At 35.0% G+C, this 27,364-nt stretch overlaps 5 protein-coding genes across 5 annotated transcripts; 3 read left to right on the top strand and 2 right to left on the bottom strand.

Annotated features, from left to right (window-relative positions):
* Positions 1 to 829: 829 nt before the first annotated feature.
* LOC112695318 (endoribonuclease Dicer homolog 2) lies at positions 830 to 5,747 on the top strand. Its single transcript, XM_025747618.3, has 11 exons — positions 830 to 1,122; positions 1,206 to 1,456; positions 1,536 to 1,936; positions 2,024 to 2,127; positions 2,270 to 2,466; positions 2,541 to 2,750; positions 2,924 to 3,334; positions 3,467 to 3,745; positions 3,963 to 4,289; positions 4,517 to 4,697; positions 4,821 to 5,747. The coding sequence occupies exons 1-11, from the start codon at positions 1,110 to 1,112 to the stop codon at positions 5,303 to 5,305; spliced, it is 2,859 nt and encodes a 952-aa protein (XP_025603403.1). The 5' UTR covers positions 830 to 1,109; the 3' UTR covers positions 5,306 to 5,747.
* A 148-nt stretch (positions 5,748 to 5,895) lies between these two features.
* LOC112695322 (uncharacterized) lies at positions 5,896 to 9,045 on the bottom strand. Its single transcript, XM_025747623.3, has 8 exons — positions 8,574 to 9,045; positions 8,411 to 8,484; positions 8,243 to 8,323; positions 7,594 to 7,678; positions 7,378 to 7,472; positions 7,035 to 7,122; positions 6,528 to 6,882; positions 5,896 to 6,350 (listed from the first exon to the last, which is right to left on the bottom strand). The coding sequence occupies exons 1-8, from the start codon at positions 8,862 to 8,864 to the stop codon at positions 6,091 to 6,093; spliced, it is 1,329 nt and encodes a 442-aa protein (XP_025603408.1). The 5' UTR covers positions 8,865 to 9,045; the 3' UTR covers positions 5,896 to 6,090.
* A 73-nt stretch (positions 9,046 to 9,118) lies between these two features.
* On the top strand, positions 9,119 to 11,294 carry LOC112695320 (protein WHAT'S THIS FACTOR 1 homolog, chloroplastic). The gene has a single exon (XM_072196529.1). It carries the CDS (start codon positions 9,353 to 9,355, stop codon positions 10,946 to 10,948), a length of 1,596 nt encoding a protein of 531 aa, XP_072052630.1. The 5' UTR covers positions 9,119 to 9,352; the 3' UTR covers positions 10,949 to 11,294.
* Positions 11,295 to 12,084: 790 nt separating this feature from the next.
* On the top strand, positions 12,085 to 14,246 carry LOC140173549 (rhodanese-like domain-containing protein 4, chloroplastic). The gene is made up of 7 exons (XM_072197847.1): positions 12,085 to 12,110; positions 12,533 to 12,563; positions 12,682 to 12,756; positions 12,855 to 12,935; positions 13,043 to 13,289; positions 13,500 to 13,694; positions 13,980 to 14,246. Exons 1-5 carry the CDS (start codon positions 12,085 to 12,087, stop codon positions 13,214 to 13,216), a joined length of 387 nt encoding a protein of 128 aa, XP_072053948.1. The 3' UTR covers positions 13,217 to 13,289; positions 13,500 to 13,694; positions 13,980 to 14,246.
* Positions 14,247 to 14,828: 582 nt separating this feature from the next.
* Positions 14,829 to 16,103, bottom strand: LOC112695323 (abscisic acid receptor PYL9). The gene is made up of 2 exons (XM_025747624.2): positions 15,499 to 16,103; positions 14,829 to 15,405 (listed from the first exon to the last, which is right to left on the bottom strand). The coding sequence occupies exons 1-2, from the start codon at positions 15,826 to 15,828 to the stop codon at positions 15,190 to 15,192; spliced, it is 546 nt and encodes a 181-aa protein (XP_025603409.1). The 5' UTR covers positions 15,829 to 16,103; the 3' UTR covers positions 14,829 to 15,189.
* Positions 16,104 to 27,364: the final 11,261 nt, after the last annotated feature.

The raw sequence follows: 27,364 nt of genomic DNA, 5'->3' as shown, positions 1-27,364 counted from the left end.
CGTTGAAGAATGCTGACCGTAATCCTCAATTGCTTGCCATCATTTGCTGGAACTGTTGGAAAGCTCTGTCAAGTTTTTGAAGGTTCTACTTCTATGCCGTCTGCCATTCTAGCAAGCTCTGTCAAGTTGCTCCGTGAAATCCAAAGAACTCCCAGTTTAGGTCGTCATCTCCATGAGACAAGCTCTTAGGTGCCTTCAATTTGATTTATCATTATTTCTTCTTTAAGATTTTTCTTCGTTTTTCGACCATGCACTGAATACCTTCAGTGTAGTGTTTTTGGAAACTCCCCACCTTTTATTATGCTGTCCTGCTTTTGGACATCTTTGTATTTCATTTTTTAATAATTAATGAAATATAACCTATTATCTTTGGAAAAAAAAAATTTTCACTCAAAAAAATTATTTGAATGTATAAATTTAATTAAAAGATTATAAAAAATTATCAATACATCAAAATTAAATTATAATAAATATTAAACTAAATAATGAAAAATTATGATAGAACAATTATCCTTGAAAATATTTATTGAAATTTTTCATTACATGATTTGTTTTCTTTATGTGTGTTTAGATGTCTTTAAATAGTTAAAAAAATCTATTTAAATTAATCGAGTAATTAGTTCACTCATTTATTTAAATAAATTTTGGGTTCAAATTTCACATGTTGCATGTAGCAACCTGCCAACCTATTAACTACAAATCTTTAAATTGATCTTCGATGAATTACTCCTTAATTTATTGGACTAGTAAATATTATGGGAAACAAAAATAATTCACACATTAGAGGATTAGTCAAGTAAAATAATAAGCTAATACACTTATAAAAAGTGAAGATGAGATCACAATATTGTGTGTTTGGTGTATCTAAACTCTGAACAGGTGTGGAGCACAATAGGAGTTGCCAAGAAAAGAAAACACAAGAAAATCTCCCTCATAGTCATAGTCATCGTCGGTTGTCTTTCCAGCTTCGGACACACACTCAACTAAGCACGCACCAAACAGCTTCTTCGTTAAGGCTCCGATCACCTTCTCTCATTGACTCAAAAGTCAAAACTTTGGTCAACTCTTAACAAGGTTACTCGAACTGTAATCCTGCACTACAACTTTTCATGGAAGAATTCGGTAACTCTGATTATTTTGAAATTGATACTTTGGCAATTAATTTTGGTTATGGTTCAGAATTGATATTTAATTGGATTTTGCAGTTAACGATGCATATATCCCTTCCGAACTGGTGAATTGTTCATCAGATGCTTGCACTGTAACATACTATTGCTACTTGATAGAGCTGAAGCTGGATTATGTCGATCCCATAGGGGTTCATGACATTGTGCTTGCATTGAGGACTGAACTTGACCCTGAAATTGCAAGCACAAAATTCGAAATGCGCGTTGAAAGGGGAAACTTGTTATTAAGCCTCAGACAAGTAGAAACCATTCATCTTAGCCCACATTTGGTAGGATTACTTGTTCTCATTTCCTGGTAGCTGTGTTGTAGAAGATTTGAATTTGAATTTGAATGTTTTGATTCTGCAGGTTCAAAGATGTAGAAGATTTCAGACCACCCTCTTTAGGATCCTTCTGCATAACGATGATGTCTCAGATGAGTTCTGTTTGGGAGATGAACCCCAGATTGATTATCTTCTGCTGCCAGCTACCACACTGAACCAGAGGCTTTCGAATTCAAGTGTTGATTGGAAGACTGTCTCTTCTGTTCCTTTTTTATCTGAAGATCAATGTAATTGCTGGTATTATCCTCATCCTGTGATGACCAAAACCGGATTGGTTTGCTCTTGCAAACTTCAAAATTGTGCGGTCAAAGCTTTCCACAATGGTTCTATTTATATCATTGATGGCATAATGGACTTGAATGGAAACTCGCGGCTGCGGAATGGAGGTAAGAGAGCTCCTACTTACAAGGAACACTTCAAAAACAAGTAAGTATGTTTTATAGCTGAGTCATCTGCTTATTTTGTTTCCCATTCAGGGCTATAGATAACTTGATTCTTGTTTCATATTTTCAGCTATGGTATTCAATTGCAGTTTGAAAATCAAACCCTACTTGATGCAAGGAGTCTTTTTAAGGTGAAAAATTACCTGCACAAGGGCAGACAAATGAAGCAGAAAGGTTAGCTTTAACCCTTAATAGTTAGTATATAGTTTGCTCATATCTTCTATATCTAGAATTCTATCTTTGGCCCTTTCATGCTTTATCAGATTAGGATTGAAAACAAATCAACTTATGTTCATGCCTGCATGTTCATTTTTAGGGTCGACGAGCATGATGCCTGCCGAACTGCCTCCAGAAGTTTGCTCCGTAATCATGTCACCAATATCAATTAGTACCATATATTCGTTTACATATATTCCATCAATCATGCATCGGCTTGAGTCCTTGCTCATGGCTTTTGGATTGAAGAAGATGCTTTTGGATAATTGCATGCAAAAGGATATCCCAGTCTTCAAGGTGATTACCATTACATAATTTATTTATTTTATTATTATTATTTCTGTTTCAACTATCTGAATTATTCCCTGTAGCTATTGAGAGCAATCACTACAAAGGAATGTCAAGAAGACTATGATTGCGAGTCATTGGGGACACTTGGTAATTCTTTTTTAAGGTATGCAGCTACTCAACAGCTTTTTAAGACCAATCAAAACCTTCGAGAGGGCTCTCTTACTCAAATGAGGGACAAGATCATTTGCAATGCTGCTTTATTTACCTTTGGTTCTAGCCAAAGGCTTACGGTATTGTTTTGTCCTTAATGTCTTTTTGTTATCATTTTACTAGTTTGTTATCTATACTCTCTACTTTATAAAACTTGGACAATACTTTTATTTTATCAGCATTCCGAGTATAGTAATAGTTTGTAACACAGATGGTCTAGAACTTTATCCCAATGGCTATATTTATGTTGCAGGGTTTTATTCGAAAAGGACATTTTAATCCAAAACAGTGGATTATACCAGGAGATAATTCCAAATTTCTCTCATTGACAGAAGAGGTTATTTCCAGCAGAACAAGAGTATATGTTTGTGGAATGAAAAGAAAAATGAAGCACAAGGTTGTTGCAGATGTTGTTGCGGCACTTATTGGTACCTTCGTTAGCACAGGACCGGGAGGTGAAGAAGCAGCTTTATCATTTATGAATTGGATTGGCATTAAGGTTGATACCAACGTTATACCATATGAGATCCACCTTAACGTTTCTCCGGAGAAGCTTGTAAATGTCACCCTTTTAGAATCCCTATTAAACTACATATTCCAAGAACCTTCCCTTTTAGTAGAAGCTCTGACCGATGGTTCTTACAACTGCACAGAAAATTATCAGGTACTTTCAAGTTTCAAGTTTCTATATGTACTAGTAAGAAGTAAGAACATTGTATGATTTTTCTTATCGAATCAGCACTGCTCATTTTCATTTGGTGTAACTGAATATTTTAAGTCTCAACTTGCACTGCAGCGACTAGAATTTCTTGGTGATGCAGTGCTGGACTATCTCATCACGCAGTATTTCTACAAGGAATATCACAACGAGTCGTCTGAACTTCTGACTGTCATGAGGACTATATCTGTCACTAATGAATGCTTTGCACTTTCAGCCATTAGAGCTAAGCTGCATGAACACATAATCCGTGACTCAAAAGAACTAGACAAGCGAATTGCAGCAACAGTGAATGAAGTTGAGAAGTTGTCTGTAAAATCGACTTTCGGATGGGAATTGGACATATGTTTCCCTAATGTGAGCTTTTTTTCATTCAGTGCACTGACTCTTTGGGCTATCATAACAATTTCAAACACTTCTTATTCACATTACTGTCAAATTTGTAAATCTCTTCATCACTAAACTTTCCAATATGCAAAAAGAAGCTTTTGGTGGATGGAAAGAACTGAATTGGCATTTTGTTTTTGTTTGTTTGTAATACAACTCCATGAAATAATATTTCTATTTTTGACAGGTGCTTGCAGATATTATAGAATCGCTAGCTGGAGCCATTTATGTTGATTCAGGCTACAATAAGGAGGCTGTGTTCCAAAGTATAAGGCCTCTTTTGGAACCCCTAATTACACCTGAAACGGCACAGCTTCAACCACTTGGGGAGTTGCATGAACTATGCCAAAGAGGAACCTATCAAAGGAAAAAGTCCCGGGTGGCATGTGGCAATGGCGTAACAGTTTCAATAGAAGTGAAAGCTAAGGAGATCACCTGCAAGCACACTGCTAAAGCCAACAATGAGAAGACAGCTGAAAAGGTAGCTTCCAAGGAAGTCATAAAACTCTTGAAGGTAACCAATTTTGACAGCATGCAATTTTTACTCTTCGGTTCACTATTTTGCATTCTTTCTTCTGTTGTTTTGGTTTGTAAAAAACAGAAGGGATGTAACCAGGGCTTACACTATTTTTTAGCCACAATGATAAAAATATTTGTTGACCAAGTGCAAATAATAAGAGTGTTTATTAATAGATGGATCAATTAGGTTAATTACAATTTTCTTCTTGATGAGGGCAATAGGACAAGAATATTGGAGAGGATGCCTCCGGTCATGAAGAATGCCATGCTGAGGAGGAGCAACCTTGCATTGACAAGGACCAAGTTGAGGGAGAAAGTGCTGTGATTTGTGAGACACATTTTGAAGAAGAGGGCCCTCTTATCAATGAGATGCACTCCCAACAGCTTGAGTCGGCTTCCAATGGTAATGGTTCCTCCCTATTGTCTCTACCTTCTTCATTGCTCCCTTTCTGTTATCTTCTCATAACAAGTTATATAAACACGCACATCCTCTCATGTGCTTCTTTTCCATTTATTCTTAATATAGGTGTTAGGAAAAGCTGTGAGATAAATTTTGAGGCTGAGCTTATTGCCTTGACACAGCAAGGTATTCTTAAAGTTGAGCATGTTCCTCTTCTTGCATCCTTCTTGACCGCTCAGCCCTCCATGCGCTTAACAGATCTTCCCTCAGTGCGCTGTAGCTTCGGCTACTATGTCTTATGGGAATTCTTGCACTATATTGAGTCTACACCTTTGAGAGTTCTTTTGGAGGATGGCTGTGCTCATTTCTTGGGTTTCTTTGATGCTCTCTCCATGTTTCCTTTTGACATAACATGGCTCAACAAGTACAAGATGCAGATTGTTTCTCCTCCAGAGGACGCTCCTTCTCGAGCCTTAGAAAAGGCCGTCAAGGAGATAGAGATCATTGACCAACAGCTAGCCACTCTTCAGGCCAAGAAGGCTGACTTGCAAGAACGTGCATCAGAGTTAAGTTCTATATTGGATTCACCTTATTCTGTATTTCAGCAGTGACCACTGATGAGCGTTAAATACTTGTCAGATCTACACTTGCAGCCATTTTATATCTATATTTCATGTGATGTTCATCACTTTGTGAAGTGAATTTTTGTGGTCTGAAGAACAGCAAGAAAGCTCCATAACAGAACGAGAAAGCAGTGTGAATCTTTTAGCGTACGGCACCCGTAAAATCAAGAGACTCGGTGGCTGTTGTACCTTAAATAACATTACGGTAGCATATTGGGAAAAAAAGCCACCAAAAGTAACCCCAAGACCCAATAAGTTTTTCTTTTTTTGCATCTGTGATTCTGTTGCTAATTAATAGTCTAACATTAGTGCTGGAGAATATTAAGATTAATGCTACCTGGCATAAAGTAGGTTTAAGTAAAACTTTTGTTCCAGGATCAAATAATTTTTCAGGACTTCCTACAACTTAATTTCATATCGAGTTATCTTCTTTTTTATGTTTTTCAATTCGCTTAACCTTGAAAGGTGTTATATAAATCGATTTACACTTTAAGTTTGGACTTTGGGGCATGTTCCCAGTTCCCACACGGCCATATCAGTTTTACGAATTTAGGATATCGCATATTTCGCCCGTAGAGTTTCAATAAATGTAATAATTGAAAAAAGATATTTGGCCAATTTAAGTACAATTTAAAAAGGATAGTCTTGTAATTTTGAATACTAGAACATGCATTGAAGTAGGTTCTAATCTACAGAACTAACAGTAACAGCTACCTATAACTGTGAATAAACGATTAAACCTGAACATAGAAGTATTAGGCATACATGGACTCTTACAGAAGGTCAAAAAAATAATCCAAACCTTGACCGATTTCCCAGATGGAGATACCACAACCCCATGAACGTGCTTCCTCTAACCGCAAAGAAATTGACTTCAAAGATGGGTAAAATACGGCATGCCTGATATCTCTGTCATCAGCGTAAAAGAAAAAATGCTCCCCACTGTTCTTATCCCACTGTAAATCAGGTCTGTGCTTTTCCAACAGCGCGAGGTAATCCCTTCCAATAATTGCTCTGCCACCCCCACCCGAATCTGCAATTTCACATTTTAACAAAAAGTCTTCTCACATAAAGTAAAAAAGGAAAAGAGAATCCTTATATAGATTGTCTTAAACTATCAAAATAGAATCAATGCCACTCATGCAATGATGTATGGAACAATCAAAATAGTGACATAACGAAACTAAACAGAAAAGAGAGAGGAATTTACCCCTTGAAAGGGAGAAATCATTTCCATAGAAGTTGATGCCTAGAAGTATCTTGGAGGCAAGGCTTTTTGATCTACTGCCGGAGTTGCCAAGCAGCAGCCGTAGAACAAATTGAATCCACTTCAATGGTGCATTAGGTCCTGGGTTATGAGGATTCGAGAAGTCATATGTCATTAACGAGAATCCATCTACAGCTTCACTTAAAGTCTCAAGATCTTTTGGACCAAAGTCATGCTCTTGCAGCCTCTCAGAAGATGGTGGACCTATAACATATATCAACTGCAGCCGCTGCTCATTATTTCTGCGCGAGCTTGTAGAATGCAGTGTCTCTCCAAGCTGTTTTACAAACTGCAGTGCCTGTGCTTGCAAAAGAAGAAGTGCCATATTAACAATCATAAAATGAGCATTGAGCAAGAATAAGCTGAATTATGGGCAAGTTCCAAATCACAGCTTAGCTGTATCAAGAGTATCTAAAAAAGGAAAAAAAAAGACAAGCAGCAAATTCTCACCAAATTCCGTATGCTTGGATCATGCAAGATACCATAGGCTGCCCACCTTGACCATGATTCCAAGACAATACCATCATATCCCATTTCTCTACATAAGCACATCATTCACATGAAAAGAAAATACAGAAATGAGAAAATGTATCATGGAAGGAAGTGTTTTATACATAGATCTGGAATGTAGAATATTTGCTGCCATTGGCAACTTCTGATAAACAACGTTTAGGTAAAATGAATAATAGAATTACAAATGAGAAATTATTAGTAAAGATATATTTTGTTTGGGAACAATCAGAACCTTGCCCAAGATATGTATCTATACTCTATAGAATCAATCAAAGCTTACTTGCACTCTGTTACTATGATATTAATAGCTTTGTTCCTTTGTTTCTTTTTCAGCAATTCTGCTGGAGATGCTTCCAGAACAACTCTTGGCAAGATCTACACAAAACAGAAAATAAAGGAAGGATAAGTGAAGCCCACTACAAATAATGGCACACGAATAGTTTAGAGCAGCTAAAAAAGTATAAGATTCAAAGTGTAGAGAAATAGTTAATTGTACCAAAGCTTCTCCCGCCTTTTTAAGATCTGAGATCCATCCTCTGTCAACATTATGTCTCCCCTCCAGAACCAAATTAGTCTGTTCGCTGGCAATAACAACTGATGAAGCAAAACCATAAAACAATATCCAAAAAGAAAAATCTCACTAGAAATCCCAGGATTTACCATCAGGTATTATCCACTAAAATTTCGATGTCGCCCAGAAAATAAATACATAAACAAGGATGGTGAAAGATTGAGTAAGAAAGTTGATGAGCTGGATGATAGTTAGTTAGAATTGGTTTAGAATCAGTTACTGTTAGTTATGCCAGGCAGGCAGTGTATGTGATAGTTAGTTAGTCAGTTGTTAGTTAGAAGGAGAAACTTATTGTTCAAGCCAGAGCTACATATATAAACTGAACTCATGTAATAACTCACTGATTCAATCATCAATAAAAAATATCTTTTCAGATGGAAAACATTTTCATGATACTTCAGGTTAATGTCAGTTCAAATAGACCCTGGTTATGCTATTCCTCGAAGGAAGGAAGGCGTGCCAGATCAGCGTGCGATTTGAATAACAGAGGCCACACTCTAAAGCTGATAGAAATTTAGTGGAAGTTGCAAAATTACATTTCTTGAGTAAAGTTAATTAGGACAGAGGTGCATACCTCTTTAATTCATACCAGACAGGCGATAAATGCGTAAACTTAGAGTTGAACCTTTTGGCCATTTCATAACCATGAGAATTCCTGTGATATTTAAGATTCAGAATGCAGAATGACATGGAAAAGAACTCACTATATAGCAGACAGATTCGTGAAAGAAAATGGTAATACCAGGGAGTAATGTAAGCAAGCACGGGATAAGTATAATGGCGCTGAGAAATATTTTGCGACGCTTTGGAGTTCTCCTGATTCATTCACAAATCGCAATTACATGTGAATGCTTTCTCGGCAGCCAAACAGAAACAGTGTAGTTTTGGGCGAAAAGGATACTCACGGAGAGAACATTGCGGTAGTTGACATCCGCTGTGACGAGGCCTCGTGAATAAACATATGATCCCTTATGCGAAGAAGAAGAAGAAGAAGAAGAAGAAGAAGAAGATTCTCTCAAGCGGTAAACGACCACGGCAATGACGGAGGACACGAAGAAGAAGAAGAAGAACAAGATTACTAGTTTGCTGCCATCAGGAGCTGAGTTAGCTCGCTCGAGTTGCCTGGAAGATGAGTGGATTCGGTTTTCACGGCGACCCGAACTCGTGCCGGATCGCTGATCTCGCTTCTTCGCCATTTTGATATTCCAGTCGATTGCAAAGCTCAGCCACACCCACCCATACGGCCACACATACTGGCCTCTCGTGTCTAGGCTTGGCAATTTCCTTGGCGGGCCGGGTACCCGCGTCCCGCCCGGACGGATATGGGGAGGATTTTTTACCGCGGGAACGGGAGACGGGGACGCGAGAAATAAATGGGCGGGTCCCCGCCCCGTGTGTATCCATACAGTACCCGTATATACGAAATGACTAAAATACCCCTATTATATATTCTAGTTTTGAAAAACCCTAAATCCCTAACCCTTCTCTGTGCCGTCACTCCCTCTCATCTCAGATTCTCTCCTCTCAAAATTCAAACCCAAAATTTGTAATAGGTGATAGGATTTTGTAATCGTTGCTTATTGTTCATTGAGTTTTTGTTTCTGAGATTTTTTTGCTGTACTCAGATTTTGTTCCTTTGTTTAGGGTTATGTGAAGTGAGTAAGGTTGGTAGCAGCTACATCACATGGTGATGGACCCTAAATTCTTGCTCCCGTTATCCAAATTCTCTTCATCACATGCTTCTTTACCCTTGTTTATTTCAAATCAACTTCCTTTCCGGCAAAACTCAAACCTTTCCGCCAAACCGTGTTGTTCCCTCCAAAAGTCTCAATTTTGGGGTAGGGATTTGAATTCGGTTGTGTTACCGGCAAATGTTAATAGCATTAGAAAGGTGCATGCCCCCTTGCCGTTTGGGCCAATAAGGGCAGCTGTGAAGAGAAGGAAAGAGCTTCCCTTTGATAATGTGATTCAGAGGGACAAGAAGCTCAAGTTTGTTCTCAAGATAAGGAAGATTTTGGTGAGTCAACCCAACCGCATCATGTCGCTTAAGCAGCTTGGTAAGTTCCGAAGGGATTTGGGTCTGGATAAGAGGAGGCGGCTTATTGCTTTGTTGAAGAAATTTCCTGCGGTGTTTGAGATTATGGAAGAAGGGGTTTACTCTCTCAAGTTCAAGATGACACCAGAGGCTGAAAGGCTTTATTTTGAAGAGTTGAAGGTTAGGAATGAGATGGAGGATTTGGTTGTTACAAAGCTGAGGAAACTGTTGATGATGTCGCTCGAAAGGCGGATATTGTTGGAGAAGATAGCTCATCTCAGGAATGATTTGGGTCTCCCACAAGAATTCCGCGACACCGTTTGTCACAGGTACCCGCAGTACTTCAAAGTTGTTGCAACCGAGAGAGGCCCTGCTCTGGAGTTGACACATTGGGATCCTGAGCTTGCAGTTTCTGCAGCTGAGCTATCTGCAGAGGAAAATCGGATTCGGGAATTGGAAGAGCAGAATTTGATCATAGATAGACCTCTCAAGTTCAACAGGGTCAAGCTTCCTAAAGGTCTTAATCTTTCTAAGGGTGAGATGAGGAAGATCATGCGTTTCAGAGATATACCTTATATATCGCCATACTCGGATTTCTCAGAGATTAAACCAGGAACACCAGAGAAAGAGAAGCATGCTTGTGGTGTTGTACATGAGATATTGAGCCTCACTCTTGAGAAGCGAACCCTCATTGATCACCTTACTCATTTTCGAGAGGAGTTCAGATTCTCTCAGCAACTGAGGGGGATGTTGATAAGGCATCCTGATATGTTTTATGTCTCCTTGAAAGGAGACAGGGATTCTGTGTTTCTGAGGGAAGGTTATCGTGATTCGCAGTTGGTAGACAAGGATCGTCTGTTGCTAATAAAGGAAAAGCTTCGCTCTCTGGTTAATGTTCCACGATTTCCCAAGCGAGGTGCTTCCAGAAGGGTTGGAGATGGTATGGAAGACACAGCTGGCACTACCAGAGAAGATGAAAGTGGTGAAGAGGAAGAACACTGGTCAGATCTTGATAGTTTTATGAGTGATGATGGATTTGAAGAAGACAATGATGGCCAAGACGATGACTGGAGCAATGATGACGATGACGACGACGATGATACACCACCTGATTTTGATGAGGATGATGGAATATTGGAGATTTCACAAGGAAAGACGATTAAACAAGCTGAAGATTTAACGGCAAATGACAAAAAAGTCCTTGCTCCTGTGTTCCCTGATGGTCGTCCCAGAGAACGGTGGTAGTCTTCCTCGATCTTTCAAGCTGGAATCTTTTATGCAAGACAGCATCTGGCTTTAACTTTGGAGTTTTTAGCTGGATGATTTTGTGATCAATGTTGTACGCCAAGAGTTTGACTTGTCTACCTTGGACACATATGATGCTTTCTCTTACTAATGAGTATTCTTCATTGTCCATTTACAGTTCTTGTCTGTAAACAATAATAGCAGTTGATGTTATGTCCAGACTCCAGAGTCCGGACCAATACTAGAGATATTTTGTATAGACTACCACCTGCTGTACTGTATAATGGATTGATACTTCTTAGACATGGTTATATGTTCAACAGGTTGATATCCACTTTTCCGTGAATTCTTTCTATTGATATCTCGTTGAAATTTGCATGTTGGACATCTATGACTGCTTTTTTTTTCAAAATTCAGATTAACAATTCATTGCATTACAAGTGTTATAAGGCAAAATCTTGTCTTATGGGTTTAAACTTTAAAGGGTGTTTTTGTTGGAGTGTTGAATCCACTCCACAATTCTAAGTATTCATTTTCTTGATTTTGCCCTTGTAGTGATGACAATTAATATATGTAAGACGTTTTTAATCCCTCAATGATTGAGGTGTTTTCTCTTTCCACCATTGCGCCCTCCTTGCTCTATTTTAATACATATAAATATACAATGTTGAAGAGGAGAGAATCTCAAAGAAAATTTTGGCTTGGTTATTGATTAACTATAGTAATGTGTCATGCTTTATTGAGGACAGGATTGTGGCGGTCACTTACTATTTATGATGTTCATGCTTGTGAAGCCTCCTATAATTGATTTACTCTAAGTAAATTCAATTATAGAGTTCAGAAAGCGAATAAAAATGAGCTAATTTTGAGTGTATTTGACAGAAGGTGACAAGAATTGTTGAAAATCGGAGACAAGATTTTTTTTTTATTTGGATGTAACTTAAGTAACCCTTCCTCTGTTTGAGTTTCAGTTGTTCCAAGAGGAAGAATGAGATGCAGCCTTTCACATAACCCCTTTCCATTACATGTAGTCATGTAGCAAGCTGCTGCTGAATCTAGAAGGTAGCTACAAAGGTATGACACAATGACCTGAACAGAATAATCACTTTTATTAGTATGTTCATTCTTAGAATATTATGGCAATTTGGCAGAGGCTATTGGAGTATGTATCTCTTCTTTGTCTAATATTAGTTTCAATTTTCGACTTAGATGCACACTCATAATATGAATATTGATAGCTTAGTTCCATTGAGAATTTAAGCTGGCAAGAAAAGGAACTTATCAATGTATGTTGCTGTCTTAGATGGATACACTTTTCATTATATTATTAGAGTTTATCTATATTCTTATGCATAATGTTCATAAATGTACCGATGTTTATATTAATGTTGTTCTAGATTCTGGATCAGAAGCACTTGTTTCATCACTATGAACATGTTTGTACTATCCTGCCTGAGAAATTGAATTTATTTACATTAAAAATATTACTTGGTTCATTGGATTTGAGGACAAAATTATCATATGGAAATACTAGATTTTGATGTTCATAACATATTTTGGCTGTTACTCTTGGGATTGCTGCAGCTACCGACTCGGTGTATTAGCTTTTACTGAGGTTGACTTGACTTTACATGCTATTTCTCTCTCTTTTTCCCAAGAAAAATTATATTCGGACATATCTACACCGATGTAGAACTTATTGTTGATTCTGTTATTCTGTCTATACTGTACAGATAGAAACATTTCTCCAACTTTTAGGATCAGCTGCAATTATTCAGTTTGCTAGCAGGGAGCTTCTATATGCTGAGGTAAGTACAGTGGAATCATCAAATTGTCTATGGATAAAATGTATGTTTAATTTGGTACATGAGGCATACCATATATGTTATTTTATTTTATATGACAGGAACGAAAGCGAACACTACAACAGATCAATGAATTCTTGAACACCAAGATTTCCCCTGAGGAGCTTGGTCATGAAATAAAGGTACTTCTAAAACACTATAGTATAGCTACTTCTAAAACACTGCTTAATGCAAAATTCATTTCTGCCCGCTTCACATCCCGTTGTTCTTGTATGGTTGTGAACATTAGCAAATTGAAAAGGCTTTTCTACCTACTTGCACCAACAATAAGGTTCTCCCTGCACCATCGGAACAAGCCCCAGAGCCTACTATGGCAGATATGACTGTACAGAAAGCAGAAGCTACTCCTGACACTATATCTGAGTCCAAAGTAGACACAGTAGCACCCCTGCTCCAGAAATAAATCTGGCTGAAGTTAAGGCACAATTGGTTCCAGGGACTCCAAGTCTCCAACACCCCTTTCACCATACACCAGTGTATGTCTCAACTCTCAACTTCATTGCTTCATAAAATTTTCACTTTCTGTATTGGTTAGATTTACTTATAGCAGCCAATTTTCTCGGAACTGATCTTCCATTTATGATTTTGTTTGGTAACTAACCATAACCATTACCAATTTTCTTTACATATGCTTCTTGTTCTTCATGTTCATCAGTGTTACGCTTTTTTCCTTCTCTGCTTTGCAGTATCCTGATTTGTAGCCTCCAACATCTCCCACCCCTTCACAGCCCAATTTACAGACAGCAGAAGCTACTCCTCCAGACACTATATCCGAGTCCAAAGTAGAGGCAGTAGCAGCACCTGCTCCTGAAATAAATTTGGCCAAAGTTAAGGCACAAGTACCTCCAGCAACACCAAGGCCCCTTTCACCATACCCAAGTGTATGTCCCAACTTCCATGCTTCATAAACTTTTAACTTCCTTTGACTGTTACCAATATACATAGTTCTTTTATCTCTGCCTATTTCTATGATTTCTGTCGAAGTTTGAAGCTTTTAGCATGGAAGTTTTAGTCCTGTATAGTATAACTTTTAGCTTTTGTGTCCATGGTTTTGATGAGAAATTTTGTACTACCTTGTTCCTAAAATAATTAATGAATTTGGAGATTGTTAGTATAATTTTCTATATATATGCTTATCCTCCCTTCTTTCTCTTTTTGAATTGCAGTATCCTGATTTCAAGCCTCCAACATCTCCTAGCCCTTCACAGCCCTAGAGTTCGTTGTTTTAGGCCGTGAAGAGAATTATATATATAGCAGGGAATCGTTTGTGTAAAATTTCCAGCACCATATCAAAATCTATATATACAATGCAATGGTCTTGCCACATGAAAACCTTAAAACTTATCTAGCATTTTAGGTTGAAGATCCATGCGGCGGGTTGTATTATTTACAATCTTTTATGAGTGCTCTTCAATTTATGCTACTTTCTACAATCTTTTTGTAATTGATGGATAGTTTATAGAGTTGACTTTCATTGAAGTTTATGTGTTGGACATCTATGACTGCTTTTTCCCCCACGCAAATCACTTGAAACATTCACACAAAACAAGAAGGGGTGTGTGTGACCATATATACCCTTGCATAGAGGCATGCCTCTATTGATGATGTACTCAACTTCATGCAAGTAGCCTATGCAAGTAGCCTGAGTTTAAAAAAAAAGTTTCAGGATATGATCTTGAGCAAATTGGTTGTTCGCTCTCCCTCAAAAGGCTTCCAAGTTCCTGCACTGCCTTGTGGAGTATCCGGTTCCAAACTGCGTAAGCTTAATGTATCCAAATGTGTGGATGAAGATTTAAAGGTAGATTCATGAGATTTGCCTATTTACATTTCCCTTGGGATCTTTTTTGAAGGTAAATATGATAATTACTTTAGTCCCATCAGTTATGCACCTTCCACCCTAGTATTATGAATCAATTCTTTTTATCTTTTGCTTCGGTAGAACTCATAGGACTATTGATTATGAATTATGATACTATACTTCAATAGGCAAAAGTGTAATCCATGAAGAGAAGAAGAGCAGAATCAAACTTTGGTGTTCTAAACATAAAACCCAAAGCAAGGAAAATGTATAATAGATAACCAGATATGTTACATAAACTACAATACTCATACAAAAGCAGCAACCAGCAAGGTTGAATACACTATCTCCTGCTATCCTCTAGCCACAGATACGAAACATTGAAGACTGCAGAGTGTGTTTTTCACTCCCAACAAAAATATTTACAAAGTAACACACACCACACCACCATTCACTAAAAGCAGCAAGAACATAGCAGAGAAAACCAACTAGCTAGTAGCTACTCCGATCAGAAAATCTCGTCCAACTCATGAATTGGGATGATCATGAACTGTACAAAGCCGGGTACCAAAACAGCCTTATTGGTTGATGAGATGATCGTAATCTTGCATAGCCATCCTCTCAGAAACCGTAGCTAAGGAGCTTAGGTTGCACCTGATGAGAGCCTCCACAAAGTAACAAGTCTCATCAACGGTGTTCCCATCCGGCACATCGACGACGAAGGATTCTATCACCATCGTTCCCGGTCTTCCCTCGATGACCTCCGGATGGACAGTAATCAGGGAGGAGTAGTTCTGCAAATTCAACAAAACAAACATGAAGAGGTTAGCATTGGTTCAGGGTATGATGATGATGGAACAAGTAAGTAATAGGAAAAGTGAATATACGTTGAGTCTATGGTCACCACCAACGATGGTGACACCAAGAATACGTTGGTGATCGTCGAGTTGTTCCAAGCGCTCGGTGCTGGTGGTGGCAGGGAGGCCGGATTTAACGTTGACTTGTCTGAGGGAACCAACAGCAAGGTCGCCTTGACCTTGAGGGTGTACGGTACACCTGCTAACAAAAGGTTTATACTTCTGCGGCTGGTCGAATCTTCGAACAAGAGACCACACCAGAGGAGCAGGGGCCTTGATGTGCTTGACCAGAGCAGAACTGCACTGCTGAGGCAGAGGCTGATGCCTATTATGATGCATCCTAATATATTCACTCTCCATGTCAAGTGAAGTGAAGAGAAGGAAAGAAGGGATAAGCTTAGGAAGCTCTGCTACTCACAAAAACTAAAAACTACTCTGCACTCACTCAACCAACCGACACTCAACCCCCCTCTTCTTATATTTGCTTTTTTTTTTTTTTTTTTGGTATGGAAATGAGTCGAGCAATATTCTCAAACATGGTAATTTTTTATGTTTTTTTAAATGGTTTAATTATTCTGGTAGTCTCTATTCTCTATTATTTCGTAAAATATTCAATAAGGCATTTATATTTTTTTTCTTTTAATTGGATCCTTGTACCAATTTCTTTTCAATTAAGTCTCTCTTAACAATAATTGGTTTAATTATATAGGAATCCAATTAAAAAAAAATATTAGTGCAGGAATTCAAATAAAAAAAGTATAAGGACCAAATTAAAAATAAAATTTGGTACAAGAATTCAATTAAAAAGAAAAAATATAGAGACCTAATTAAAAATTTCGCAAAACTATAAGGACCAACATAATAATTAAACCTTTTTAAATTTTTGAAAAATTACAAATTAGAGAATCTGATTCCTGTATTTTAAAATTTTTAATTTTTTTGAAATAGAAATTGAACAGTTCAATTTAAAAATTAAAATGTCTAATTTTTGTATTTTATCGTCCAATTATTTTTATTCCTTTTAGAAATTAGAAGGTCTGAAGTCTTTACTCAAAATTAAATTATTATATTTGAGATTAATATTCTAATTTTCTATAATTCAAAAAAATATTATTGTCAATCCAATATCAAAATAAAAAGTATCATATCTTTTCCTCTCAGTACTACAAAATATAAGAAAAATGTTAGACAAATAAACTATTTTTATAATTAAGTTTAATTAAATTTTTTATATATTTCTTTTTTTCTTCTTTTTTCAACTAAAATTCTAAATTACCAATTCTTAAGTTATTGAACTAATTTAACTAAAATGATTTGGTCATGCGTAAATATAAATATATTGTTAGAAGCCAATACTTTTAGTGAAAAGACTAGAAAATTGGTTAGCGTTGGTTTAGATATAATACAAATAGAGCTGAAAAATGTTGGTTTATTTAACTTATTATATAGTAATCTTTAAAAATTTAAGATGATCATATCCTACTTTCTTTTTTGCTCATTATTGTTGTGCTAATTTTTTATTGTTATTATTTAAAGAGTAATGTTTTGGTTAGAATTTTTATTTTTTGGACACTTTTAAGTATTATTCTTTTTACTAAATAAACGAATTTGAATTCCATTCTTTAGTTAAGAAAATTAGTTAAATATGTAATCTAAACCAAATAAAGCTAACAAAAAGTGATTAGTGACATTTTGTTTGATTCATATCTAAAGGAACAAAGGTTGGGCAAGTGGATTTATAGCTATATTATATTATTATATGTTGCAACTTGCGTCCTTGGATTAGAATAGATGCCACCACTTGACAAACTATAGGAAACATATGTGTATGGCGCATTATCAAATACCCTCCACTTAGAGATAGTAGAAAGAAAAATAATAATAATAAAATAAAATAAGAACCCAACTTTCCCAGCTTCAGTTGCATTGAGTTACGAATGTGATTGTGACCGAAACTTTAGAGCACGGTAAATTTTAAAATGTTAAATTTAATGGTATTTATATAGTTTTTTGAAATATTTGAAAATATTTTAAATGATTTTAAAACATCTTAGAATGTTTTAGAAAGTCTTAGAAAAACTTTAAAAAAATTTTAAAAAATTTTAAAAGATCATAGAGTAATCTAGAATAATGTAAATGTATATAAAAGTATGAATAATAGCATAGAATAATCTAGAAATATTTAAAAAATATAATAGGATAAATATTTGTAATAAATATTCTAGATGATTAGTTTAGACAATTAATTAGATTTAATTCTAACAATTTATTGAACACGTGAATGACTATAAATAAGAGTGAGAGTTAGAATTTGGGAGAATGAGTCATTTATAACAAATACTTGAATAATAAAATATTTTTTTTATCAATTAACTTAGATTAGTTGAGTGGTCAGCTCACTCGTTCGTTTTAGCAAATATTGGGAGTTCAAATCTTGCTTTTTGTATGCAGCAATGACAAACCTTTAAATAGAGTTCAAATTTAGATTTAGAAATTCCGTAAAAAACTAAAAAAAAATATTTTTTTTCACCAAAATTTTATTTTTTTTATATTCTTAATTTTCTTACTAAATACTGAAATTAGGCTGATTTACTTGAAATGTGTTGAAGTGTATCAAAAAAACGTGACAGTTGGATGAGAATGCAGCCAATAATAATACAAAGGCTAAAAGTCAACCAAATTGCAACTAAATTTCCATGGAAAATTACATTTTAACTGCAACCCCTCCATATACTGGTTTACATGTCCAATGAATGCGGTTGAACCTGGCACGATATAACCCGCTGCACAAAAAGCGTAATGTGTGAATTTCATTATAAGTAGCGTGCCTTATCTGTTTCAAATCAATTGGGCAATTGGTGCCTCTTTGTCTGCGACAAAATAATTGCATAAAACGTCCTTTATGCCACTATGCAAAACCACGTGCAATACAACCCAATTTTGCTCATCCAAACCTTAGATTAAACACTTGCAATCTTTGCACGCGTTAAAATTTGTCATTAACATGGTTTAAGCCAGTGATGCTGATTTAATATGTCTCTCTAATCTCTATATGGATAAGTATGTTTATTTTAGAAGAAAAATAGCATTTTCCTGATTAAAAATGTATTAGCATCAAAGTCGTTACCGGTGAGAGGTGTGAGATATTTTCAAAAGGATCGATTTTTCAAAATCTGAGCATTTGGTTGGATGAATTCCAAAAGTTTATCCTCCGCAAATGAAGCTTATTACTCTTTATGTTTGATACTATTTAATAAATAAAATTAAAGCCGCTTTTTTGCCATAAACCAATGAGAGGAAAAAGATAAATTAAAAGGGCAATTATATAAGAGAGAAAGAAAAATATGTGAATGGTACGAAGTATATGAACTGAAATCCTTATCCTGTGTCCAACGAATTGTTGGACCACACCAACCACTTTCAGTGTTGTTCTTGAGCTGCAGAGAATTTAACAAATATTTTCGGAACACGTTGCACAATAGTCACATCAATATATAAGAACGAGGGTACAGGTGTTCGTTTCTGGTAGGTCAAATAACATGGTAGGGTTCATCATGATATGATATTTGGGTCTTCTCTTTAACATTATAGGAACCCATGTTTAGCCATCATGGGCAATTTGATCTTCTAGAGAATCCTAGCACATAGCATCTATGATTTGATGTTTTCATCTACTCTCTATTTGAAATTTTCATTTTACCAGCATGTAATTACCTTACTTATAACTACTTATGGATATAGCTATCATGATCATGTTTTCTTATCAAGCATTTTGCTTATATTTGTTTGGCTTAGAAGAATTTGAGAGAAAAAAAAATGAAGAAGAAAAAAATGGATGAAAAAATTAATTTTTTATTATTTGGATCAAGAAAAAAATGAATGAAAAATGTAAAAGTATATGTGGGGTTTATATTAAAATTTTTTTTCCAAAATTGAGAAGAAAACTTAGATTGGAATGAAAAAATGGGTAAAATTACAAATTTGTTATTATAACATTGGTATATTATAATTTATAAAAGGTATTAATGTAATTTCATTTAGATATGATTTTTTCTCTTCTTATTTTTTCTTCTATCCAAACAAATTTTTTTTTGAAATAAGAAGCTTAACACAGTAAGGTGGAGCAGCATTTAGAAAGTCTAAAGTTACAATACAAATACTAAACAAAAAAATTAAAGTTATCTCCGGCATTGCCATCAACAGTTAGACTGAACAAAGCTAACCCACTCTTTGTAGCTCCTAATCAACTTGGTAATAATTTCCACAATACATGTTTCTTGATTCTTGAAAATTCTGGCATTCTTTTCCAACCACGTATTTCAAATAATAGCATAATAAAAAAAATTACTTTTTTTTTTCATTTTATCTTCATCTAAATAACACAAAAAAATTTAATTTTTTCATCTATTTTCTTTCCTTTCATTTTTTTTCATTCATTTTCTTTTTATTCATTTTTTATTTTGCATCTAAACAAAGTGTTAAGTGGGATATTTTTTTAGTCAAATGAGACAAATATTAATTAGCAACCGGATATTATACGTTTCTAGTTTGGAGCAATTACAATAACTTAAAGGTAAGACGTAGAGCTTTGACTTAGGATAGGAGAACACACACTCAATGACTCAATTGTCTTCATAATATTCAAAAGAAGTTTTATTGTTGATAAATTAAAAGTGAACATAATATAATAATAGGATCCATCTTCTTACAGTTTTTGTTAGGCGGATATGCTCATATATGAGAGTAACAATTTACTTTGTTTCTAGAGAAGGCATCGATCTCTCTTTCTTTTCTTTTCTTGTTCTATATTCATTTCTTTTGTCTTTATTTCTATGACTTGATTGGAAGAATTTCTTTGAAAAAGTATATATTAAAGGGTTTTTGAAAAAATAAAAACAACTTTTTGTTTGAATGGCTTATTTAAAAGTATCTGTTTAAAAAGAATAATGTGTGGATAGAAAAATATTTACTTTTTGTGCCTATTAATTATTTTAAACATTTTTTAGGTTAAAAAGGACATTTTTCTTAATATAAAAATTATTATTTTTTAAAGAAATAATATGCTTTTTTTTTAAATTTTTTGCTTATAAAAGATATATAATTTTTACAAATTTATAACAATCCAAATACATTCAAAAAACAACCTTATAATATTTTTTACCAATAAAATAGATCTAAAATATATGCACTCTATTACAACAGAACTTCCAACTCAAAAATTTAGAAAAGAGATAGTCACGGGCACTTTTTAATTTGAGTATTTATTCATTTTGGTCCTAAAAAATTTTAGATTAAACACTTTAGTTTTTAATTAAAATTAATTATTCGATTGATTCCTAACAATAACTTTGTCAATTATTTGGGTTCTTTACTCCATTAACTTTACGAGAGACAAAAATATTCATTAACAATTCTAACGGAAGACAAAATTGTTCCTGCCTCTTCTGTTCGGAAAAGACATCTTTCTTTTCCAATTTTCATCGTATCTTGCATAATCATAACATTCATACTCTCATTCTTCACATTCACAGTCTTCTTCTCCATCTTTTCTTTCCTCCTCTACAACTCTCAAATCAAGTCATGGTGTAACTGTCACGCGTGTCATACCTACCTCAACATGTCATGGATCACACATTTTCTAAATCTCTGTGATTGGTACACCTATCTCCTCCGCACTTCACCCACTAAAAGCATCCACTTCCACGTCTTTGATAACAGCATCACCTCCAATCCCAACAATGTCTACCACATCCTCAATGGAAGACCCTGGATTTTTTTTTTTTGAAAATTTGAATAAGTTATTTGAGATTTTGAAAAATGTTTTATGAATGATAAGAAAAAATACTTAAAACATAAACTCAAGCACTTATTTTAAAGGTTTTGACCCAAAATATGGCCAAAAGATAAAAAATCAGAGTCCGGGTCCAACAAAGCCCAAACCCAAGGCATAAAACCCCCACACTTAGTAAATATTTCAGCCATTCACCTTTATTGAGAAAGTGAGGCATGCATAGAGAGAAGGGAGGAAGAGGGCAAACCCTAAGTCACTATTCAATTCAATCTTTCAATCCACATAACTTTCAAATTGTAGCTCCGATTGACAAGCTGTTTGCGGTTACGCGTCACTCTCCTCATCCTCTTCAATTCTATGTAAATATTATGGTGAGTAAGTAAATCCAAAATTCCTGTTCTATTTTCGAATTCTTTCCTATTTTATATTTTTGGAGGTACATGGCGTTAAAATCTTGTGATTTAGTTTTTTAGGGGTACTCTAGCATGGAAGCTTCTTTTTTTTCTTTGGATTTTCTAATTCTATAAACCTAGGTTGAGAAAATTGTAAATCTTGTTGTGAATAGCTTAATTGTTGAGTTAATTGTTGCGGGTTGGTGCCTCGTTGAGGAACTTGGTGGAGCTTGGACTGGTGGAGGCTGGGATTGACCGAAGAAAGGATTCAAGAGTTAGAAACCACTATCAACGAAGTAGAGGTTTTTCTTAAAATCATTTTATTGCCATGAATTGTTATAAATCGATATCGATATGAAAATTATATTTTTGGTGATTATGTGAGTCTTATGAATTGGTATGTATGATTGTTGATGTGCTTGAATGGTAAATTGGTATAAATGTTGGGTTTGATGATGGTTATTATTGTGATTGAGTGATTGTGTTATGTGAGTTGAATTGTTATTGAGTAACATAAATGTGTATATGTATGAATTGAATATGAGTAAGATTGAGCTTGATTATATTATGAGTTGATGGCCTACTGAGGCTTGCATTGTTATAAGAATTTGGTCTAAAGTTGTGATAGGGTGAGGTACCCCTATTTGGTAATTTATGGTAAGTTGGATAATTGCCATTGTTGTGATTGGTTGTGAAATGATGATGTTTAATTGAATGATTGAATTGTTGATGGAAAACTTCGAAAAATAGATTAATTGTAGTGGAATTGTTTGATTAGGTGTTGAATGGATAGAAATTGATTAATGAGTATTGAGAATATTGAGAAACGGTTTTGAAATAGTTTGAAACTGAATTGAATTGAGTTGTGGTAAGAATTGGCAATTGGGTGAATTTGATAAAAATAAGATTTTTGACTAACTTCGACAGATCATAACTTAGCGTTCAGAGTTCAAAATTTGATGAAAATCGTCTTGAATTAAAGCTAGTGAAAAGATCTTTAAAAACGGTTTAAGAACGAAGGAAAATAAAATTTTGTAGCAAAAGTTATTGACATTTGAAAATAGGGTAAAAAACTGATTATGCAGAGTTGTACAATTTCTGGCAAAACTGAATTTTGTGCATAAGCATGGGTCATGCGTACGCATAAATGTGAAACAGAAGTGAAATTGCGCGTATGCATAATGAATGCATACACACAATGTGTATCCCGAATTGAAATCGTGCGTATGCATGCTGATTTTCTAAAAATTCTGTTTTAACTATTTGGCTTTTCTGACACGCTTGTAAACCCCGGTAAATCTTGTATGATGTCTGATAACTTGTTTTCAAGCTCTGGATAGAGTGTGGCTAAGTCCAAAGAATTAAATTGAATTATTCTCGGATAAACACTTAGTTAAATCGAATGACATGGTTGCGGAGATAGTGGTTCGTTCAGCCTGTAGTGAGAACAATCATATTATCCAGATCACGAGTTAATGGGGTTGGTAATTGATAAAATATTGGGATTAATGAGCGTAAGCTTGATAAATTAACAACGATTTGGGGGTTAACGAGTTTGGTAACTTATGAAATTGATTAAAGACATTAATGTTGATTGATTGTGGTCTGAATGACTAATTTGGCAAGGTCGGAGGTTTGTTCCGCTTGCGAGGCAAGATCGTAGGTTTGTCCCGCTTGCATATTTGATGTAATATAGGGATGGTGGTCTCATCCCGCCTACACACACACACACACACTCTCTCTCTCTCTCTCTCTCTCTCTCTCTCTCTTGTTGCAAGGTGTACAAGGCACTCTCCTTGCGAGATATGTACACGGCATTCACCCTGCAAGGTGTGACAGAGCACTCTCCCTGAGAGATATGCACAGGGTATTCACCCTGCGAGGTGTACATGGCACTTTTCCTGCAAGACCGGCTTGTGATAAGCCCAAAGATACTTTCCCTCTTGGGGATACCCAACAGAGAGACAATGTCTGGATTAGATACCAGATGTGTCGAGTTCTGGCACTGTAACTGACATGTGAGCTCACGGTCAGTAGAACAGACATGCATCATACTGCGTTTGTTTGTATTTGCTTGGGTCTGCATAATTACTTGGCTTGGCTAATTGACATTTTGTTAATTGCTAATTATTTAGAATGAAAGTAATGTAATTAAAAAATAATTGAACATTATATACAGTAAAAATTTGATATTATTGAAGGATAAAATTAAAATTTATTTCTATGTATCATTTTTGTCTCCAACATTTTCGTCCTATTTAAGTCCTTAACGTTTCAAAATCGTCTCAATTTTGTCTCACCGTCAATTCTGTTAACAGATCCCTAACGGTAGGACAATATTGAGCCAATTTTGAAATGTTAGTGACTTAAATAGGATGATTAAAACGTTAGGGATAACTTTGGAACGTACCCCAAACGTTGGTAACAAAAACGATACTTTACTCTAACATTAATATTTGCTAGTAACACATATTATTCTTATATATAAAAGGAAAATTGATATGTCTATATAAAAATAGGTAGTCCTTTCAGTTAATAGGTTTGAGGGAGAACTGCATTTGAGTTTTTAAGAGATATAGCATCCTCCATATAGCTTTTTTTTCATTTCAACTGCATTTGACAAACTCATTTGTGAGGTTCCTCTCATATGTATTGTATTGAAATTACATTTGAGTTCTTAATCTGAATTACCCATTTAATTCTTTAACAAAATGCCAAGTTTTATTTTAGCTTTGATCTACTACTAAATCATAGTTTTCAAAATAAAAAATATACAAAAAATTTAACAAATAAAATTCTCAATATCATAAGCATGTATATCTTTATATCATTCCCGTAAGTGTACTACAACTCTATAACTTTTATATGCGTAGCTGGTAGGTAGGACTTAATTGGTGTCAATATATTTCTAGATTTTGTAAAGTGTTTTCTGATAAAATAAATCCCCCTAGAAACGTATAAGTAGTTAATTTATATTAGATAGTACATAGAACCTAAGTCAACTACTTTTGCACTTCAAATCCCATATATTAACCATTTACCATACAAATTAATGGATTTCTTAGACTACATCAATAGAAAATTGATATCCAACCTATTACATAACTTCATGATATCCAAAAAGCATAAGCCTTAACATACCTAGGGAGACACTGCGTAACATAAATTTTGCCAAAAACAAATACAACACAAATAAAACATCATGCAAATCAAAAGATAGGATTAGGAAAACATCGTGATATTAAACTAAACCATGTAGAGCCCTTCGACATGCAATGTGATTGTTTTCACATTAACATGCTCCTGCCATGTGCGGTGGGCCAAATTCTCTCTTCTTCCTTCCATGTACTTGAGTCTTGAGAGCACAACATCAGTACTTTGTGTGTCATTTGAACAACCAACACCACTCATTGCCTCCATGACTGATAGGATATCCTTCCCAATAAACAGTGTTGGCATGTAAGGAATACCAAAACCTGAAACTTTTAACATTTTCTCCCATTTTATTTCACTGTCTGAAACACCTTTCATTTGCCAAACCAAAATTTGTCTTGTAAACCCAGTATTGAAATATGAAATTTAACCAATACCGTCATTGAAATGAGTCAATGAGTTGTAGTTGAATTTCACTTCCGTGGGTATCTCGGCCTTGTGAAACATTCTCTGACGAAGACTGAATTTCATTATTGTTTGTGGCTAGAGGAAGTTAGGACCTCCCCACCCTATCCAGTATAAAATGCCGTCATTCACAACATACTTGGGACTGATTTTGTTTACTTTTATATCATATGTCCCTGCGTGAGTCCAATCTCTTTCGAAAGATATATAAAGAGACCAGGATAGTGTTTGTTGAGAATAATGCTTCTTGAAAATATGAAGAATCTGATACTCAATCGTGTCCTCCATAAATCCAAAAGCATATATCAAAATAGCATATCCTAGGTGCTTGTTGGCTTCGTCTGTTGCATATCGCCTCTTACGGGTGAGAAGATTCCAAATGAGTAGTCTTGTATTCAAGCCACCCATTGAAATCTTCAAGTAGATGTTTCCATGGTCGGAGCCGATGTTTGCATAAAATCCATATTGGTTAATGTCCATGGGTATGCTGAATGGCACCTGACGACCTGAATCAACAAAAACTCTAATGAACCAAATGGAGTTCTGATCACTGGGGGGTTAACCAACCCCAATGATCACACTCATGTCCTATTGTTTGTTGTGTTGATAATTTTTCTTCACAAAAAGTGGAGTACATAACCTGAAGTTCTAAATTTTGCTCAAACTCCTGCACCTCCTCGGGTCTTCACAAGAATTTTTCAAATGAGATCCTCACCAAGATGAGGAAGATGATCTCTCATGGGTGGAATGTCACTCATTATGGAGATGCAGTTGCTGATTTTTTGGCTAATAGCCTTAAGTGAAATGGAAAACATGCTTTGTTTTGTACTTTTTTGTTTGTCTTTCATCCTGTTTATATATTAAATAAGGTAGAAATGACTTTTGGACAGGTGTCTATTTTGCATACTAATCTCAGTTATACACAGAAATTGATGGCACCTATTCATAATGCTACATTGCATTCAAATTATATATAATTAAAAATTTAACCCTTATAATTATATATAATATCTTGAAACCACAGCCTATACTTTGACCCACTACTTTAATTTGATATATCTCAAAGGAATACTTTTGTGTAATAATGTATAGTAGTTACTACCTATGAAAATTACTTTTTAACCGTCCGATCTACGTGTATTATATACAATTTCTTCAGCTTTCTAATACTTGTCCATTAAGTCTATTCTAGCTAATAGCTTTAACAATTAATATAGTGGCTTCATTTTGCACTTTCTTATTTACCTTTCAACCTAGCTATATATTAAATATAGGGTATAATTGACTCCCGCACAGTTGCCTATTTTTTATACTTTTATCAATGTGAAAATACAAACTGATGTTGCCTATTTTTTATACTTTTATCAATGTGAAAATACAAACTGATGCCACCTACTGAGAACACCACCACATTGGATTCAAAGTGGACATATATAAAAAATTTAATTCTCATAATCATATATATAATATGTTGAAACCACAGTCTATATTTTCACCCACTAATTTATTTTGATATATCTCAATAGAATACATTTTGTGTAATAATTGATAGTCATTACTATACCCAATAAAAATATTTTTTTATCATTCGATCTACGTATATTATATACCATTGCTTTAGCTATCTAATACTTCCCTTTTAAGTATATTCAGATTAATCTTTATACATATTTTCACAACTGCTTGCATAATTATGATTTGATATTATTGCACCAAAACATGTCTAATTACTGTCAAAGGGGTATTCAATTTCTATTCAACTAATAATACTGCATAAAAGACCACTGTGAAACTGATAATTAAAGTCTTTATCTAGAGGTCCTTAGTTTGGGTAACATCAAATCACTGTACACCTATGCCTGGTTGCTAAGATCGCCAACTATTGACCTAGAAAATAACTACTCATTAAAAAGGATATTATTAACCAAAGTCTACCTGATGTGACTTTATGTCATATGGACCTTATGCTATAATCAGCTATGTTTGAACTTAACATTCAATAGAATAAACAAAATTATTTGCTCTAAATCCCCCAATAGTTTTAGCATGTCTAATTATTGTCCTTGTATATTATATACATTAGTGCAAATACCTA

This window comes from Arachis hypogaea, chromosome 6, assembly GCF_003086295.3.
Source record: "Arachis hypogaea cultivar Tifrunner chromosome 6, arahy.Tifrunner.gnm2.J5K5, whole genome shotgun sequence".
Lineage (NCBI taxonomy): Eukaryota > Viridiplantae > Streptophyta > Magnoliopsida > Fabales > Fabaceae > Arachis > Arachis hypogaea.
The sequence above is the reverse complement of the archived record's forward strand: the minus strand, read 5'-3'. Positions and strand labels throughout refer to the sequence as shown.

Coding starts and splice junctions, on each gene's coding strand:
- LOC112695322 (XM_025747623.3), bottom strand. CDS start 8,864: ATGGCGAAGAAGCGAGATCAGCGATCCGGCACGAGTTCGGGTCGCCGT. Junction 7,679..8,242: donor GTCTGGTATGAATTAAAGAG/GTATGCACCTCT, acceptor TGTTATTGCCAG/CGAACAGACTAATTTGGTTC. Junction 6,351..6,527: donor TGATTTCTCCCTTTCAAGGG/GTAAATTCCTCT, acceptor GTGAAATTGCAG/ATTCGGGTGGGGGTGGCAGA.
- LOC140173549 (XM_072197847.1), top strand. CDS start 12,085: ATGGCAATTTGGCAGAGGCTATTGGA. Junction 12,564..12,681: donor GTGTATTAGCTTTTACTGAG/GTTGACTTGACT, acceptor TATACTGTACAG/ATAGAAACATTTCTCCAACT. Junction 12,757..12,854: donor GGGAGCTTCTATATGCTGAG/GTAAGTACAGTG, acceptor TTTATATGACAG/GAACGAAAGCGAACACTACA.
- LOC112695318 (XM_025747618.3), top strand. Junction 1,937..2,023: donor AAGGAACACTTCAAAAACAA/GTAAGTATGTTT, acceptor TCATATTTTCAG/CTATGGTATTCAATTGCAGT. Junction 2,467..2,540: donor AGGATATCCCAGTCTTCAAG/GTGATTACCATT, acceptor TATTCCCTGTAG/CTATTGAGAGCAATCACTAC.
- LOC112695320 (XM_072196529.1), top strand. CDS start 9,353: ATGGTGATGGACCCTAAATTCTTGCTCCCGTTATCCAAATTCTCTTCA.
- LOC112695323 (XM_025747624.2), bottom strand. CDS start 15,828: ATGGAGAGTGAATATATTAGGATGCATCATAATAGGCATCAGCCTCTG. Junction 15,406..15,498: donor GTGGTGACCATAGACTCAAC/GTATATTCACTT, acceptor TTGAATTTGCAG/AACTACTCCTCCCTGATTAC.